General features: G+C 39.5%; 1 protein-coding gene across 5 annotated transcripts in view; it reads left to right on the top strand.

The window, feature by feature from the left end:
- Positions 1–3,371: 3,371 nt before the first annotated feature.
- The window catches only part of CEP112 (centrosomal protein 112), a 143,495-nt gene continuing 130,023 nt past the window's right edge, over positions 3,372–16,843 (top strand). For 3 of the 5 annotated variants that reach the window (XR_014887391.1, XM_085239898.1, XM_085239901.1), the window contains exons 1-6: positions 3,372–3,594; positions 5,270–5,390; positions 5,638–5,828; positions 6,547–6,713; positions 11,377–11,473; positions 11,936–12,010. Coding sequence is in view for 4 of the 5 variants with exons in the window: in XM_085239898.1 (XP_085096024.1) it covers positions 5,291–5,390; positions 5,638–5,828; positions 6,547–6,713; positions 11,377–11,473; positions 11,936–12,010 (630 nt within the window). In the remaining variant the exon portion in view is untranslated. Of the gene's footprint in view, positions 3,595–5,269; positions 5,391–5,637; positions 5,829–6,546; positions 6,714–11,376; positions 11,474–11,935; positions 12,011–16,843 lie in introns of those variants that run through there. The other 2 variants (XM_085239900.1, XM_085239902.1) reach the window with 2 other exon arrangements.

The raw sequence follows: 16,843 nt of genomic DNA, 5'->3' as shown, positions 1-16,843 counted from the left end.
CAGCAGTTAATGTTTAATGCTGTTTAAATATTATGCAATGTGGCTGGTTTCTTTTCAGAGAAAGAGAACTGTGTACCATTGAGCAATAATAATGATTTCTGGTCAGCAAGCAGCTTTGAAGTGATCCGTAATTTTCATTTCATTAGGAGGACCACTGCTGTGATTGAGTCTAGCAAATGTTGTGCTTATGTCTGTATTTCTAATCAGAAAAATACTTAAAATTTCAACTTACTACTAAGTGATGGAGGAATATTTGTTGCATGCTTACAGTATCTTATAGTGAAGCACATGTGATTCTCTCTTCTACTCTGCGATAAGACACAGAAGTAAGCAACACAGCAAGCAACCTACCTTAGAACTTTTTGAAAGATCCATTTAGCATTAATATCAACATCAAACTGGACTTGTAAGATGCTAAAGGCTAAAGCCACTCTTAAGAAAACTTTGAACATACTCCCAACAGCTTTTTTTTTTATCTTTTAAGGCTGCACATAAATATTTTAATAGTATTCTTAAAATAATTTATTCTTATTTTCCTATTTTTAAGGAGAGGTTGAGTCACTTACTATCATTTAGTACTTGCTTCTTATCAGCAGATAAGAGAAGCAGAAGCTGCCTCTTCAGTTGTTAAGAGTAAATTTGTCTATTTTGTGGCACAATGTGAGCTGTGTTTGATTGCTAATACGTTTAAATGGAACCTCTAAAGGATGTCTGACTTAAAAGCCAAAATATTCATAACCACCTTAAATACATACGCAGATCACCTGGCAGGAACCTACCTGTTTGGAAATCTAGTCTGAACGTTGTGTGGGATCTGGATATTCAGGACACTAGCTGAGATACCAAACACAGTTTAATATTAACTTGTCTTTCAGAGTTAAACACTGTGAAGCTGGAATAAATAAAGTTTTCCCTGAAATGATTTGTATTTTGCACAAAAACTGTTGCTCCAGGAATGTACAGATTTCTCTAAGCAATGTTAACAAGCTTTCCCAGTTACAGCAGGATGACAACCATCACGTCAGCTGGCCCCGCTTCCTAGCTGGATAAGCAGTATTTGACTACTTGAAAGAATCACCCTTAGGAGTCAATGTTCGTATGCTGAATTTATTATCTAGTCTCCTAAAGGAAGAAGGATAGGGGTGGGGGTGGGGGGGAGGAAATCTGTGACCTGATAAGTCTTTGAAGTAGTGAAGTGTTTGTGAATCACAACTTTTCAGACATGAAAGGTTTGCTTAGAAGGTCTGAAAAATAATGTATTGCAACTAGAGGTGTTCCAAAGGCTGGTATGAGTGAGTGAAACCTGTCATTTTATTTTTTAGATGTTTGAAAGAATGCCGTAAGCTGTGCTTGTGTTACTTGTGGCAACCTGCTGAGACAGTTAGAGAGATAAGAGAATGCGGTACATAAAAGTACCACGTGTTTCACTTAAATGAACATATTTTTACAATTCAAATTGGGAATTAGTTCTGTATTCTGGCTGCGATATTTAAGTGTTCTATAATTGTATATCTGGAGTTTTCCTTTGGAGGGTATGCATTGTGTCCAGCTGCAGCTTTAGGATGAAGACAAGACCACCATCTTTGCCTGAACATTTTGTTTTTTCCTTCTTTTTGCACCAAGATTAAGCAATTGTCACATAAATCCAGGTAGTCTTCAAACTCTCTGGCTGCTTGCATTGGTAAGCAGACCCAGAAACTGGTTCTATTCCCTCAATAAATTTCTCTTGGAGAACTGGTTCATTTCACTGGTTCTGCCCTGACTCACATTCTTTTTCACCAGCAATTGTAAGAGCAAATTTTGTTTTTCAAAGAGAAGAGTTTTGTGATTAGCATGATAGAGAGGTATTCATCTCTGAAGGCAATCCTTGGATATGTACCAATGAACAGCATACAAAAGAGTTGGCTTAAAAATTCACTTTTCAAATATCAGATTAAAACAACAACAACAAAAAAAGGGCTTGTGGTGGTGAACAGAAATGCAAGCCTCACCATATTACCCAGCCAATATGCTGCCCTTGAAAAGCTTACCTGGAAAGAGATGTGTTGTTACACCAATCAAACTTCCCATAGTCTGCTCAGTAACAAAACTCTCCTCTGTGTTGGACTGACTTGAGCAGATCACTTTCATTATGATTACAAAATTCCCATGACAAATCTGGGCACTGTAAGTGATGATTCAGAGGAGGAAATTTCAGCGGTTCAGCTACTAAAGCAAGTCAGTCTCCTGGTAGTCTTACTGTGTTGGAAAAATCTATCTATCTATATATTTCCAGTTGTTAATCATAATGAAGACATGGCCCAAACAGCAACAGCTAAATATAATTTCAGCTGGTATCCAACTAGCAGCAATTAAAATAAGGAACGCAACACACCCAAGAATTACCTTCCACTTCTTTCAAGTCCTTGCTTTTAGGGTGCAGGCTGCAGCACAGCACTGAGGCACTTGGCACATCCCCTTTGCAAGGTTCCTGGGGGACCTCACGGAATGCCTGGCGTCTCCTGCTTCTCCGTGGGTGCTGCCTCATCCTCTGCTGGGCCCTCTTGATGTTTTTAATGTGCGTGCACAGCAATGTGTATGGATATATTGTTCGGCCTAGAGAAGAGGAGAATGAGTGAAGGCCTCATTGCGGTCTTCAGCTTCCTCACAAAGAGGAGCACGGGGCAGTGCTGATCTTTGCTTTGATAACAGCGATAGAACATGACAGAGCAGTGAAAATGTGGCAGGGGAAGGCCAGGCTGGATAACAGGAAAAGGTTCTTCATAAGAGGGCGAAGGGCACGGAACAGGCTGCTCTGGGCAGCAGTCACTGAGCTGCAGGAGCTCAAGAGGAGTCTGGACAAAAATCTCAAACAGAGCTGGATTTTTGGGGCGTCCTGTGAGGAACCAGAGATGGGACTTTATGATCTGTATGCATCTCTTCCAACTGACGATATTCCATGATTCTTCATCTAAAATATTCAGCCATGTATGATATATTGTTGTGGGGAAGAGCACAGGACACAGCAATGCCTGCACCACTTGTCAGTGACCCTCCAGCTTCTCAAAGAGCTCCTTCACTGCCACGAGACCCACGTGTGGGCCAACCCGGGGCTGCATGGCCACAGCCCACGGCTGCACCTCAGTCTGCAGCAGGCTTCCTTTGCATCCATCACTGCCTGCACGGACAGTACCTCGGCAGCAAGCACGACCACCTTCAGCTATACAAATTACACTCCTAAACGCAGCGTGTTTATTTTCTACAGCCCGTGCCACACAAGCAAAAACATCTACATCAAATTCAGGCGCGCTGCCCAAGGCTGTCGGAGCTCTTTCCGAGCAGTACCAACACACTTCGCGCCCGCAGGACGCGCACCGAACCGCCGCCACCCCGCCTCCGACCAGCCCGGCCATCCCGCCGCACAGCGCGGCCCGCGGAAACGGAAGCTCCGGGCCGCGCTGTCAGCGGAGGCCGCCGGGAGCGGGGGTGGGGTCGGTTTGAACCGTTGGCCGCTCGGCCGGGCCGGCTCCGCGCGGGTCTTTGCCCGCCGAGGGGGAGCGGGAACCGCCGGCCCGGCCCGGCCCGCGCGAGGCCCCTCAGAGCGCGGACTGTGAGGTACGGGCGGCGCGGCGGCGGGAGGGCCGGGCGGGGGGTGGGTGCTGCTGGAGGCAGCGAATGGGAAATGCCGCCGAGTTCAGCGCGGTTAGGGAGCGGTAATCCGTACGGATGGCCGCGGGGCAGCGCACCCACAGCCAGGTGCTGCCTCAGTGCAGCTGGTGAACGCGAGGAGGAAACGGAGCGGAGAAATGGGCTCAAACCTACGGGGCTGTCCGAGCGGGCCGCGGCGGGCGATGTGCGCTTTGGGCGGGGCTCTGCCATGAGACGGCTGTGCCCGAGGCGGGGCGGGACCGCGGCAGTGCTATGGACCACAGATAGCAGTGCTACTGACCACAGCAGTGCTATTGACCATGGCAGTGTTGCTGACCATGGCACGGCTGCTAATCATGGCAGCTTTATTGACCACAGCAATGCTATTGACCATGGTAGTGCTGCCGATCATGACAGCTCCATTGACCATGGCAGCACTAGTATCCACTGCAGCTCTATTGACCACGGCAGTGCTATTGACCACAGATAGCAGTGATATTGACTGCAGCAGAGATATTGACCACAGCAGTGCTGCTAACCACAGCAGTGCTATTGACCATGGCAATGTTGCTGACCATGGCAGTGCTGCTAACCACAGCAGTGCTATTGACCATGGCAATGTTGCTGACCACAGCAGTGCTGCTAACCACAGCAGTGCTATTGACCATGGCAATGTTGCTGACCACAGCAGTGCTGCTAACCACAGCAGTGCTATTGACCATGGCAATGTTGCTGACCACAGCAGTGCTGCTAACCACAGCAGTGCTATTGACCATGGCAATGTTGCTGGCCATGGCAGTGCTGCTAACCACAGCAGTGCTATTGACCATGGCAATGTTGCTGACCATGGCAGTGCTGCTAATCATGGCAGCTCTATTGACCGTGGCTGTGCTATTGACCATGGCAGCTCTATTGACCACAGCAATGCTATTGACCATGGCAGCACTGCTGATCATGGCAGCTCCATTGTCCACGGCAGCTCCATTGTCCACGGCAGCTCTATTGTCCACGGCAGCTCTATTGTCCACGGCAGCTCTATTGTCCACTGCAGCTCTATTGTCCACTGCAGCTCTATTGACCATGGCAGTGCTGCTGACCACAGCGGTGCTATTGTCCACTGCAGCTCTACTGATCATAGCAACTCTATTGACCACAGCAGTGCTATTGACCATGGCAGTGCTGTGGGGATGGAGCTGCCCTCCTCCTGCAGTGCTGTGTCTGTAAACGTCCTGACAGTGTTTGCAAAGTGCTGCTTTGAAGCCGCCTTGGTGCTTTTTGCCTGGTTCTTTCATTTAAAATAAAAATAATAAATGCTAATTATATGGGGGAAAGCTGTTATAAATGCAGCTATTGCACAAACCTATATAGGTGCTGTTTTATACAAATTGCATGTAACTGAACATCTTTTTGTGTGGCTGGCAAGTTTCAAATCTAAGAAGCATGTTCTCATTGAAAATTTAATTCAACTTTGGTAGTTTGCAAATAATAAAAAAAATCCACTTATTTTTGTATGAATTCAATGAAATATTTAGCTTTATTTGTCATATCTTCTCAAAGCATGCCATGCTTTGGCCTAGGATGACTAGAGACAGATCTAGGGTGCTGTTTAACCTTGTCCGTTTCAATATGGGCGATTGTACAGGTTGCTGTGTTTTCTGTCAAAATGAATGGAGAAGAGGAAACATGGAAAGAGCTGGATGCTGAATTTGATCGCTGCATTGTGGATGTGAAGCCTCACATACTAAAGCTGCAGCATAGGTCAGGTAAATACGGTAACACTTGTGCTTGGAGAAACACTAATAACAGCATTCTACCTTTCTGCTAATTATTAGGTGTGTGTGTATTGCTTTACCAACCAAACTAGGTCTGATGTTACAAGGCATTGTTTTGTGGGGGTTTTGTACAGCTTAGTTGCTTTCTAAGTCCCTGTTGCTATTTTTTGTGCCTTGCTGATACATGCTGGATTTTCCCTGATGGTATTAGTGGTTATACATGTGTCTATCTTTTCAGAACGCCAGAGGTGTGCACTGTGGGTTAAAAAACTGTGTGAGCCCTCAGGAGCAGGTACAGGAATAGCGGGAAGGAAGAATCGGAACTCATATGCAAAACTTTTGCTTCACATGCTAAAACGAGGAGTGCTAGAAGATCCTTTTACACATGAACCAGAACCAGGAATGCTGAAAACATTACCTTCATACATGGTGAGCGTAACTTTATTGCTTAAATTTATTCATGAAAATACCTGCAAGTCCTAGATTTGGCATAAAAACAATTTGAATGAATTGAGTGGTGGTGTGTGTGGTCAGCACTGACTTTTATGTTATATATCTTGTAGCTGATACTTGAAATATCTTTCAATGAACAAAATCCTTTATCAGAGACCTGTTTCTTCTGAATACAGATTCTAAGGCTTATAAAAATAGGTGTTAAGGAGCAGAAAGATTATACCTGCCTAATTTTTTGAAAGGGTATCATTTGTCTTAAATAGCAGATTGCTCTCTTGCATGGAATATGATGTGCTTAACTGATATGACTCAGTAGTCTTCCTTTCTGGCTTTTGCCATGAACTCCAGCTGTTTAAACTCTGAAAGAAAACATAATGGTATTGCATATAGGCAGTATTAAGCTTGTAGTTTGTTTTCTGAAGACCTGAATATAACATGGCATACATCAGCTTTACTGGTGCATGACCAGTCAAGTTACCTGTGCTGAAGGAAGTAAAGTGCAGGAAAAGATTGAAACGTGCATGCTGTACTAATTGCCATGTGTGGGGAGGTAATATTTGCACATCTCACCGACTTCATCTGAAAAATAGTTTTAATGCAACAGATATTTGTGTAAGAAACTATACTAACAGCATAGAGAATGTATTTGTGTAAGTATGTTCCAGTGTTGATTTTGCATCTGTTTTAATTACAGTTAATTTATTTTGATGAACCAAATTCAGCAAGAATTCAAAGTAGTAGCCCAGACTATCTGCCTGACTGGGTGATGGGAGAGTTAGGAGAAGGTGAATCCATGCATGAGGAATTGTGGACTTTATCTTCTAAAGAGGAGTCATCTTCAGCAACAGCAGTTACATATGAGTAAGACTTTTATGTTTGCTTTATTCAATATTTGATTCATATATAATGTATGTTAGATCTGGCAAGCTTTGTATGTTCTAATTTGCATATATGGATTTCTTACACTTCCTCATGGACTCACCTGAAAGAGTGTTTCTACTTTATGTACAGAAACATCATGAATATCTTTCAACTTGATCACTTTTCTATTATCTCATTCCTCCGTTATGTCTGCTTCCCTACTCCTGTATGCCTTCTTCCAAGTCTTACAGTTCTGTCCTTTTCCCCTTCCTGTTATGTTTAAATGTTACAAACATTTAAAATGTTTTGATTATGCTATCTACTACAAACACATAGGCTTTGGCAGCTAGTGCTCTATGCCTAGATGCTGCATGTTTGCACTGAGGGTAACAAAGTTTCACTATAGATTGTTTGCAGCTGTACATCAGAATTTGGAGTTATCTGTAGCTGCATCTTGTTTTTGCAATCCACCGTGGATGTGCAAGTACCAGCAAGCTTGAAGTGCATGTTTATTTCCTATTATTATTTGGATATAGAATTCTTCCTTTCCCATCTAATTTACAAAGCAGCTAAAGGGATGAAATATATCAGGTTATTAAGTCTTGGTTTCCTGTTGGCTTTTTGATGTGAACACTTACAAAAAATGTAAGTCATTATCAATAGCTATTAATTTTTTAGGCACGCTGATGTTTGTGCTGTCTTTCAAATTCCTTCTATTGCAACGCCAAGTCTTGAATTTTTAAATGGCTCAGCTGTGATTCATGCAGATTGCAGGCGTTCTTGTAGGTCATACCACCTTGATATTGAGTATCTTGAAACTTTTCCTCCTGTGTATCCCTTAACTGTGTGCAATTGTAACAATCATTTTAAAAGTTGCTCTTAAAAGGGATTTGTCTCATGATTCCAAGTGCTACGTTGTTAATACTGAGGGGTTTTGTGGTACATCCCTGGAGCACACAGGTGGTTTGGCTGAGAAAAAAAGGCATAAGTCACTGAAGTAACCAGCTGTGTTACCATGTTATTACTTCTGGCTTTGTAAGAAGAAGAACCATTGGGAAGAACTATCTAAATATTAAAGCAATTAGGCCTAGCCTTATGGAAACAAGGAACACGTTGTGCTTTAGACATGCTCTTTAAGCCCTTAACTAAATGTGTGTAGCAGAAATGCTGAGTTAGGGCCTGAAGCAGTGATGGAGCACCTGGTGGGAAGGCAGGGCAAATCCAGGGGAGCTCAGGTGCATGCAATGAATCTGAGTGACCAGAAGGGCTGGAACCAGGATTCACCCCTTCCCAGCCCTCATTTAAGGGTTGGCAGTGGAGGAACACTGGAAATCTGATTTGCTTTTCCAGTCCATACCTTAACACAAGATTTAGCTTGATCTGGCAATGTTTCCCTGAGACACCGTTGGGATAGTGAAGTTTTATTTTGCTTTTTCTTTTTGGTCTTGTGGAGCTCCAGCTATATCTATATGGATTCTCAAGGGTCTGGTAAGTTCTCTGGAGGCACGTGTAGCCTGTTGAATTGTGGCCAGAGAAGCAAGTAAATGTGGTAGAAGAGGTCATTGGTTCCATGAGTTCTGGAAGTGGAATCTGCTAATAGAACTTACATGCAGCTCCATTCTCAGTATAAGGAAAGTTGAATTTGGTGTGTTGGTAATCAGCAATTTTGATACCCCTGTATATTACATGAATGTTTTATAGTAGTAGAAGACTGTTAGACATGTGACTAACACAGGACGAAATACTGCAGGGGGTTGTCTCAGCTATGATGTTTCTTGGGGATGCTCTATTTAATACATATTTACGGGTGTCTATTTTAAGATGTTAGCTATAACTGATGTAAAGATCAAGTTTCTCTTTGTATTTGCAGTTTAGAACGTGCTGTCAGTGCAAGACAGAAAGGCATTGAAATTTCTGACCTCTGCATCTCTTAAAGAAGCCAGCAGATGGCGATCGCGTCACGTTACATTTCCGTCTGCTCGAGGATGTGCGTTAGGAGAGCTGCATCCGTAGGCATGAGGCAGAGTACGATGGAAATGCTGTTTTCCAGCCATGACTTAATTCTTACAGATACACTAAAACATTTTCTCGAGGCAGAACAGATATGTCAGTGCTTATGAGTAATTTTTTGTTTTGATGTTTGTTTATTCAAGTTTCTTTCTTCTAAAGGAAGCAGACAAATGGAGGAGTTTTGTTTGTAGTTATTTCTATCTTGTGAGATGCGTGCTGCTGTGTAGAAAGGTTTTGGCTTTTCCTGATCAGAAGCTGTTTATCTGGCTAAACAAGAATTAGGTAGGCAAATTAAGATGGAAACTAGGATGTAAGATCAAAGAAGCTAGAAGTGCTAGAAAGGCCCATCTTCACTAAAAAGTATTCTCTCAAGTTTCAGAATGTATTGTTTGGACAAAAATCTGACCTTCCTGACTCTGTAGGAAAATTCTCTTATATGTTCGTAGCATTACAGATTATGCCTGAGAAACATTGTTACAGATAACATGTGGCTGATGCTGTACAAGGAAGAACCAGTGAGTTGCCCTTGCTTTCTTCCTAGTAGGAAATTTACAAATCTCCTTTATTAGTAGCAAATTGCTTCCTTCTTCCATGCTAGTTCATGGTTGTGGTTGAAGCTGGTGTCAGGGCTGATAGTTCTGCACCTGCCTGCTGTGGGAGGAGAAAAAGCAATTCTTAAATAACATCCTGTGGTTGCTGGAGCCTAACTTGATATCAGGAGGATAGAAAAGGGAGTGAACTGAGCAGTGTATGTTTGGTATGAGGGAAGCTGCAGACCACCCTTAGTTCTTGCACAATCTGTTTGTAGAGTCAAGTAAAGTGGCTTCTTTTTCAGAACAGCAAATACAGAACTAAGAGCATAATTAACTTTATTTAATACTTTTTCCTGTTTAAAAATATTAGAGGTAACTTGTTGGTTGGTTTGGATATTTAATAGCCCCTAATCTCACAATAATGGGAGCATAATTTCTGTTCTTTCTTATTTTAAACGATTTGAACTTCATTTAGTTGTTAGGTAACCTGAATATTGTTCAGAAAAGTCCATTGATAAAAGCCCAGACTTACTGGTAGGTAAAGATCTGTCTCCTTTCATTGGAAGATAACTGTGTAAAATTAAGTCTTGATAAGATATGAATGAATTGGAATGCTGGAAACAGTCAGTGCATTATTATCCCTCTTCTGTGTTTTTTTTTTTTTAACATCTAAGATTTTTCTTATCTAAAATCATCTAATGTACTGCTTTGTAATAGTTATTTTGCATCCATGTATGTTGTTAATATTGATTATTGCTGGGAGGGCAGGTATGCTTCCAGTTGTTGTATTTCACTGTTTCCTGCTGTTTTGATGAAAGCTGGGGTGCTGTGCTTCTTGAAAACTTAGTCTGTGCATGTCTTCCTAGAAGCAACTTGTTTATATTTTACATACAACAGTTGTCTTTTTCTTCATAAACACTTAATTCATCTCAGTGTCTTTTGGCATAACTTACAGTGTAATTTTCTGCCAGATGGGAAGAATGAAGGGTATTTTAATGATCTGACTTGATTTTAATACTATATAGCTAGTCATAGGAAGGTGGATTTACTAACAGGAGTTTTTAATTATTTTAATGCATGTGGATTTGACACTGGAGGATATACTGGAAGATGTCTTGCTACTGTTTTGGATCTTTTGCTGTATCAACCTATCTGATAAACTCATTTTCTTTTGTTTCATTTTGTCCCATGTAGCTGTTCTTTTCTTTCACTGTTCTATAATTGAGAAAGGTTTGTTGTCCAGGTTTGTGAGTGACAGCTGTGTTCGTGTATCTCCTATTTCTAATTCACCTTTTGTTCATATGATTCATACAAAAAACTTTTCCAAAAAAATCTTTGTCCTTTTCACTACTGGACAGAACATTTTCCTTCTGTACTTGTACTGTCCTGCTGAGCTTTCCTTACCAAGTGTATATACTGCTGCAGTCTATGAAACAGAACTGAAGTAAAATGCAGCTACTACAGTCTTTGATTTATCTCTTGGATGTATTGACTCCACCTTGGTTTTTTCAAGTCACTGTTTTTCTACTGAGCTGTGTCTTGCCCCTGTCTTCATGTTTGTGTGTCATGTAAGGACATGCCTTGACCTAGCACAACATTTTTGGTACTTCCTGAACCAGTCTTCCCTATGGGTAGCCAACCAGCATCATTGTTCCATTTTTTTCTGAGTTGTCTGTCTTCATCCTATTGTGTCTGATATGTTTAGAAATAGCAGCCTGGTCTACAAGGAGGAGTCCCTGCCTATAGCAGGAGGGCTGGCACTAGATGATCTTAAGGTCCCTTCCAACCCAAACCATTCTATAATTCTATGATTTATTCTAAAATCTATTGGAACACATTAGGTCATGCAGTAACTGAGAAATGCAAAGAGCACTTCTTAACATACTAGGATATACATGATGTTAGTTCTCACTTTAATGTGCTGTTTAAGACTTTCATACTCCTTTTTAAAGAGCCTTTAGTATAAAAAAGGATTTTTTTATTATTATTTTTGACCTTTATGTCTTGACAATGATCTTTTCTTTTAAAAAGGATATTAGTTGAGGAATAAAATCAGTTTTGTTACGCAAGTTGTTGAAAATGAATTCTTTTCTTTCTGCTTACTCTTTTTGTAATAATAGGGAGAGATTCAAGTACGATGGGAAGCCAACATTGAGATCACAGTCTATGAGTCCTCTTCTCCAGAATGATGAAGATGACCTAGCAGCACCTCTGCTTGTAAGATGCTTCTCCTTTTTCTAATAAAACTTACTGCAGTTTCAATGAATTGCTTTTATATATCCCTGTGGAGCTGTTTTGTTTCTTTTTTCAGTTGTATGAGTCATGATCCTTGTGTACAGATGCAGATATTAAGGAAGGAGTGACTGCCCTCTGCAAGTACATGGGGAAAATAACCTCTTATAGGATGTTCTCAAATCATCCTAAAGGTTGACCTATGTTTAGTGTGCTTAATGTCTACTGTGTTGTTAATCCCAGGCTTGGAAAATTGTGTTGACATCATCTTCTAATACAGCTGCTGGTAGCTAAGCTATTTAGACTAAAGCTATCACAGGTACCATGGCACAGTTAGGGGAAGAGCTTTGTAGGTATTGCCAAATCTAACAATGTTTTGTTGTTTTTTTTTTAACACTATGTCTCTGTCAACTCTTCTGATATTTTATTTGACTTTTTCTGTTCCAGGACCATCATCATAAGAAAACTATTTCTGTGGATGACAGTGACCTTGATGCACGTCTCAGTAGTTGGAATCTTGGGGTAAAAAAAAAAAAAACAAGCAGTGCAATACTTACTTATATACTTGAAATGAAAACTCCTTATTCATGTAGTGTGCATCTTTGAATTTGGTCAACGAAATTTTATGCAAGAATCAGTCTCTTAGAAATAAAGTGGTGAAGCTTGGGAAGGCTAATTATAAATTAGCTTAAAAGGAAAATGTTCAAATGTCTTATTTTTAAGCAATAATAATTTTATTGTCCTCAATATAATTATTCATAAAAAAAACCTTTCTGCTGGTCAAAACTAAGTATCTTTTTCCAGTAGAAATGCAGACTATTTCTAGAGAACTTGATAATATTTGAATTTATGCTAACATAAAGAAGAGTTTGTTGATGTATTATTAATAGGTGACCAGATAATCCTAATTCTTTACACTATTGTCAGCCCAGAGTGATATGACAGAATTTTAAAGTCTTGGTTGTAACACTCAGTGTTTTGCAAGAATGGCTGAGTTCTCTTCAGAAGAAACATAAATGATAAGAGAATGTTAACTCTTTTTGCATCCTACTCAGTGTTTCTCCTGCTGTTTTGGTGAATTTTAGCATTCTAAATGTAAATTGCATGCTTTCTTCTCTTCTGAGAGAGAAGAAAGTCTTGACCTTGAGGCAATCCAGGAGCTGCCTAACTGCTTTCTCCAAACTGAGGGTGTAGATAATGAAAAGATTAGTCTGGGGGATTGTTATTGCTCCTCAGAGCTCTTTGCATTTTATAGAGTAATATAAGATTGATTTGTAGCAGTCCTCGGTTTAAAGAAGAATATATCCTTCAGGGATTGTCTTTTTTTGTTTCTTAGGTGAGGAGAGCTGATTTTCAAAAGCTTTTCAAGAGTAGTTAACTTCAATTCATGAGATTGCTCTTCAGGTGACTGAAACAAATGTACCAACAGTCACTTGCAGATTTTGAATATTCAAGTTACGTAAATACCTGGATTATGTGGTTGTTGCAATACCTTGAGTTCTTAAACCTGCTGTAAGGGGATACTTGCTTATGGCCTCTTACAAATTATTCCAGTTGAGGCTGGCAAAAAAATCCCTGATATCAAGCACTTTTGTTATCAGTGTTAATCTTCTTTCTTGCTTGTCCCTTTAATTCTATTTTTTTGTCTTTCTAATTGAAATTTCAAGCTGCATTCATATTGGGTTAATAATAGAGGGCTATTAAACTACAATAATCCTCCACTGATATAGAAAGTCTCTTGGATAACAAACTGGCTACAATGACACACAAATCAGTTGCTTAATTACCATCAATGAGAAGAGACTTGAACCAATTGCTAGTGAGAGATTTTGATCACGTGGTGGGACTTGGGGGGGTTACAACAGAAAGGATTTGAAGTTGCAAAAGAGAGGCCTTTAAGTGGTTGAAGTTGAACAGTGTATTCCTGCTATGGATCATGGCCTCCAGAGGATATTTAAAGTAATCTTATATTTTCTGTACCAAGCAGAGGTCAAAGCTAAACAGGCTGTATTTTGGATATATTTGTTATTATTGGTAATAACCTTCTCTACATAAAAAATCAGATTCTCACATCACTTTGCTTTCTAGTATTGTTGCTTCTCGTGAGTAATAAAAGATTTTGTTTGCTTTGCAGCATTTCTGATTATCTCTATCAAACATTTTATTGTTTAAGTTCTTTATATTCTAGGCATGATTGGTTAAATGTCTTTAAAAAAAAAAAGAAGTTTTGATTGTGATAAGTTTGCTTTCCATACATGGAATGCTAATATTAACTAATTTTAAGTACATTATAAAAATGTGTTTTTCTTAGCCCTTATTGACTCTTATCTAAACTGATGTGGGACTGTGCTTTGTGAAGTTAATGCCTTGAAGTTGCATTTGCAATGTAGAAAAGAAAAAATCCTTTTATATTACTGTTTAAAGGGAAAGTTTCAGAGCTGGGGGTTTAGACAAATTCAAGTAATCTTTGGCCATTTTGTTACTCTGAACTCTTTGTCACTGTTTAGATACTTTAGAATATATTGAAAAATTCCTTAACTATCTTTTATATTTTATTAACAGCTATCAATAAGCTTCTTCATTTTGTTGGAAATTCAGTGTACATCATGAACGGGACATCTCCACATTCCCTTTAGTCATGTTCAAGAAGTAATTAAATATTGTAAAATAAGTGGTATTGTAGAACATGTGGACAGAAGCTGGTTGGCTAAAGCAGTTACTCGCCTTAGAAACATTTTTCTTCTGAACTTTTAGGTTGCAGATAAACACGACTTTTGTATATAAAATTTAAGTCATGTCTAGGTGCAAGAATGAATTAAACACTTGTGTATTCTTATCTGAGCAACCTGTTTTTCTTTTCCTGATACTTCTGGTACCCTGGGGAAGTAGCAGAGGGGGTTTTTAATCAGGGACAATGTCAATTTTCCTTATTGGAATTCAGCCAGAACAGGAGTTAACTCTTCCACTTTTCTAGAAGTGGTGTCTTCAGTCCTTAGTACTTGGGCACTCAGATCTTGTCCAGAAGAACCTATCCTGGGAAACGTTATGGCATAATAAAGGTTTAAGAGTATCAAGGTCAAAGGAATTCTGTGGTCGTTGGCCTGCAATTCATTCTCCTTGCTTGGAGGAATTCTATATAACACAGGGTTAAAGCAGATGCAAACACAGTTCTTGGATGGCTGCAGCAGCAGTGCACGATATGCTTTGTGTACTTGGCTCATGCCTGCCTGTGTCTTTCCTTTCCAGTCTAGTTCAGCTCAACCACTTCTGTACAAACCATTTTATTATCTTTTGTTTGGCTTTTTAGTCTTTCTGCTTACTATAAACATATCTACCGTATATGTTATGGTGTTGGAGGGCAGCAACACTGTAAAAACTTTCCCACAGTGAACTCCAAATGGTGTTGTGACTTCAAAAAATAAATTCTACTTCCATGCTGACAAACAACCTTCATGCGCTTTAATGTCCTTCCACTAAGACTGCAGAAGCAGCATTAAAGTGAACTTCCCTACAAATTATGATGTTAGATAAGAATGTCCTTACTCAAATTTCCTGAAGCTACTCAGCAGTTATTTCTGTAGGGAACGTGCTGGCTGGCTGGGTTTGTTAGATTAAAGTAAGAACTTAGGGCAAGGTTCAGTTTAGTTGTTTACCATTTCAAAATCTTAAGTGTTCTTAACTCTTTCATGTGTGTTTTTTCCATCCTTGTTTTGAAAACAGTCGCATTTTGTCTTTGAAGAAGCTTACAGGGGGAATGTGCAACAAGCCTGCTGATCCGAATGTTTTTTTCCTGCACATTAATATATACAACATACCTTCTGATTTGTTTCTGAGCATGATGGCATCTTCTGACTGTATTATTGAAAATAAATACACCGTGATAAGCATCTTCTGAAGAACAAAATGTGACTTGGGAAGAGGTAGAATGGAGCCATAACATTACCATCTTGTTGTTATGATGTTTAACTGTGTCAAAAGAGCAGAAGCTTTGGTGTAAGACTGACAGAAGTTCTGTATGCTGCTCTCAGCTTGAGGATGTCCTGTGGCAGGACTGAGTGCTCCTGCTCACTCTATGCACTGTCATTGCTTTTGTGAGAAACAATCTTAGCTCAGCTTGCTTTTCCTATCAATGCATCACTCATTGCTTTAATTGCTGGCTTGGAAGTTCTGTGCTTTAAAAATACATTGTTTTGGCTGCTAGGTGCAATAGAAACTGGAAATGCTGGAGTTAAAAAATTGTGGCTTGTTTACGTCAAACTCAGTTTTGGATTCCATGCTCTTATGCTGAATTTCTTCCTTTATTTTTTTTCAATGTATGGGGGGAAAAAATGTTAACAGAAATGATCTACTTTATGGAAAGTATTTTTTTTTTTCCCTCTTAGTGGGAATCTGATTATGTATAGCCCTCCCAAAGCCAAGATTTACTGTTTATGGGGACTTAAGAACTAGAAGGTGACAGTGCCAGTCCTCACAAACTGAAAAATGGTTTTTTGTCTGACTGCCCAACAGAATAGGAGAAACAAAAGTCTTTGCTACAAAGAGATTCAAAATGTCATTTTTTATGAAGAAGTGGTATTTACAAATTAGAGTTCAATTCTAGTTCAAATAAAGATGTCTTTCATGATGACATTTATTTGGTTCATACTCTTAAAAAAGCATGATGTGATTTACTGTTGTTCTCATGGCAGTCCTTCAGTTTCATACATATGTATTTTGGTTTGTCTTTGACCTTTTGCTTATTATTTTTAAATTTGCATGTTTCTCATAAATACAAGCTTTTTTTCTTTTTTGGGCATTCTTTATTGTGATATTCCCTCTTTAATGTGGTATAATTTTGAGAACAAGAAGTTTTGCAGAAGGCCAGCATGAAAAGAATGGATGTCGAGACATTAAATGTTTACAGATCAGTTTAAGTGGATATAATCCACAACAAGTAACAAAGTGGGAACATTTAACTTCAAAGCACATATGGCTGCTGTTACAAAATCAAAAAATGAGGGACTTGGGCCATGCAAAGTATTGGAGACACATTTTCCTTCTCCCTTATAAACAAGCAAGATATACCTTAGTAAACAACTCCATGGTGAGATAAAGTATTTGAATTAATCATAAATATTTGCAACTTTTTTAAACTTAAAGAAAGCAAAAGTGTTTTTGTTTTTTTTTTTTCAGGAGGTGCAGAGGGGGTTCCTTTGTTCATTAATGTCTACTCATGTTTTTTGCTGTGCCAATGACTGTGGCATATTTTTAAAGCAAAAAAACATACCTTTATATGAGATTTATATTTTAGTAAACTTGTTGGACAAGGAAAACAGGTTACTTAATAAATTACTAAATTAATAAATTATCAAAAAT

Source organism: Meleagris gallopavo, chromosome 20, assembly GCF_905368555.1.
Source record: "Meleagris gallopavo chromosome 20, MGAL_WU_HG_1.1, whole genome shotgun sequence".
NCBI lineage: Eukaryota > Metazoa > Chordata > Aves > Galliformes > Phasianidae > Meleagris > Meleagris gallopavo.
This window is presented reverse-complemented; position numbering and strand designations above follow the sequence as displayed.